At 38.6% G+C, this 2,129-nt stretch overlaps 2 protein-coding genes across 6 annotated transcripts in view; one reads left to right on the forward strand and one right to left on the reverse strand.

Annotated features, from left to right (window-relative positions):
• The window catches only part of sh2d3cb (SH2 domain containing 3Cb), a 46,085-nt gene that overhangs the window by 19,140 nt on the left and 24,816 nt on the right, over positions 1 to 2,129 (reverse strand). The gene's annotated exons all lie outside the window — the stretch shown is intronic.
• Positions 1 to 2,129, forward strand: part of LOC103470705 (UDP-glucuronosyltransferase 2B31-like) — a 16,975-nt gene that overhangs the window by 8,743 nt on the left and 6,103 nt on the right. The window contains exon 4 of one of the 4 annotated variants that reach the window (XM_008419336.2): positions 2,042 to 2,127. The exons of 1 other annotated variant lie outside the window; for it this stretch is intronic. In XM_008419336.2, coding sequence (XP_008417558.1) covers positions 2,042 to 2,127 — 86 coding nt within the window. Of the gene's footprint in view, positions 1 to 1,312; positions 2,128 to 2,129 lie in introns of those variants that run through there. 2 more of the 4 variants (XM_008419331.2, XM_008419334.1) reach the window with 2 other exon arrangements.

Here is a 2,129-nt window from a genome sequence, read left to right on the forward strand (position 1 = left end):
TCTGGATCGAGTTTGTCATGAGGCACAAAGGAGCAGCCCATCTGAGGACCGATTCCTACAAGATGTCCACCATCCAGTACCACTCTGTTGATGTTGTGGCAATCCTACTGACAGTAGTTCTGCTGCTCTTTACTGTTTTTATTTTGACAGTCAAATTTCTCTGGAAGAGAATGTTTTATAGCAGTAAAGCTAAAAAAGAATAATGACTATGTTTTCAAACTGTTACAAATGTATTTCAAACAGTGCAGTTGTTCACCATGCATGTTAGATTTCAGTGTCTTGAAGTACAAAATTTCCAGTAATATATTAATCAACTTACTAATGAGATTAAGAAATGTCAAAAATGATGTCAAGTCCTCACTCTTTTTGTTACATGCCGTCTTGTAAAGTACATCTAAAACTGTGTATAATTGAAAAACTTTGGTGAGCACCATGTTTTTGAGTAGGAAAATGTCTTATTTCTGAATGTTGCTGAAGGTGTTTTGCTCGTTTATGATTATTCTAAGCCACTGAATTAAATATGTGAAAATGAGAAATTATTTTTCACTGTAAGTCAATTAAACAAATGGATAAACATACTGAGTGAGTTGTTGCATTAAAGTTACATTTCTCTTGTAGAAAACACAACGTGTTGATTGACCACTTAAACTGTTGAACTTCCACAATATCTGGAAGTCACAAAATCTGAAATCTTTTCTAAAACCATGTCTGCCAATTTGCTAAAATATACATAAAAACAAAAAACTCTCTTTTGTTCATTCTTATTTTAGTGCAAGTTGTCTCCAAAAACTTTATTAAATGGTTACTGATCTCTACAGATCAACATCGATTCAGTATATGTCTCGTAGACATAAACATGAAGAGCACCTTTAAAAGATGAAGTGCCCCCATAGCCATCGTTGCCTCAAAAATGTCAAACAAAAAATCTCTAAAATCTTAATATCTCACATGTAATTATTGATATTTTTGTTGACTTTGGTTCCAACTTCCACTTAACAAAAACAAAGAGTTGCAAACATCTACTGTGGAAAGTTGTACCTATAGATTAGTTGACAACTCTTGTTAGCATGGTTGTAAATGAATCCATGTTCCAGGAACCAGAATAAATTGCTCTGACCTCATTGTTTTGACAGGTACGGATTTTGTTCCTCACCTCACATTAGGACTCCCCATAAACAAAAGACTGACAGCATCCAACATCAAAATGTTTTAAGTCCAAATGTTTGTATGTTGATTGGTTTACCTAGCATCAGTGCTTGGTTAGTAGGGTCAGGTCTAACACCTCTGTGTCTCCCATCGGGATCTCTTTCAGAGATGACCCGACTGACCCTGCTGACCCTGGCAGTCTTACTCTGCTCATCATCCCTGGTAAATGGAGGAAAAGTCTTGGTGTTCCCAGTTGATGGAAGCCACTGGGTCAACATGAACATCATCATCGAAGAGCTTCACACCAGAGGCCATGAAGTCACAGTGCTGCGACCTTTTGACTCTTGGCACATCAAACCAGACTCCCTTCACTACAAGGCCATTACTGTAAATTCCTCGTCTGGTTTCAGTGAGCAAAGCTTTGGGTTATTTGTGAACAAAACACTGGAGTTACGGCGAGAGGGAGCTTCATTTAGGACTCACCTTTCTATAGTTTCCAGCCTGCTGTCACAGTCATACCTAATGCATGAGCAGGTCCTTCAAATGACAGAGGTGATTTTTGAAGATAAAGCACTAATGCAGAGTCTCCATGATGCTAAATTTGATCTGGTTCTTACAGATCCTGCATTTGGAGGGGGTGTTTTTTTGGGTCACTATTTGGATCTTCCTCTTGTCTTTAATGTCAGATGGACTATTCAGGTTGAGGGGCATTTTACAATTGCACCTTCCCCACTCTCATACATCCCTGTACCAGGATCAGAGTTGACCGATAAGATGACATTCATTCAAAGGGTCAAAAACTTCCTCATTTATATTGTGACATGTATCCAATTTTGGTACGTTGTGGAACCACTCTACCCAGAATTTGTCCATCGTCACTTTGGCAGTGACGTACATTACATGGAGCTGTTCCAATCAGCCGACATCTGGCTGATGAGAAACGACTTCACCTTTGAGTTTCCACGACCAACAATGCCAAACAT

Source organism: Poecilia reticulata, linkage group LG9 (genome assembly GCF_000633615.1).
Source record: "Poecilia reticulata strain Guanapo linkage group LG9, Guppy_female_1.0+MT, whole genome shotgun sequence".
NCBI classification, from domain to species: domain Eukaryota; kingdom Metazoa; phylum Chordata; class Actinopteri; order Cyprinodontiformes; family Poeciliidae; genus Poecilia; species Poecilia reticulata.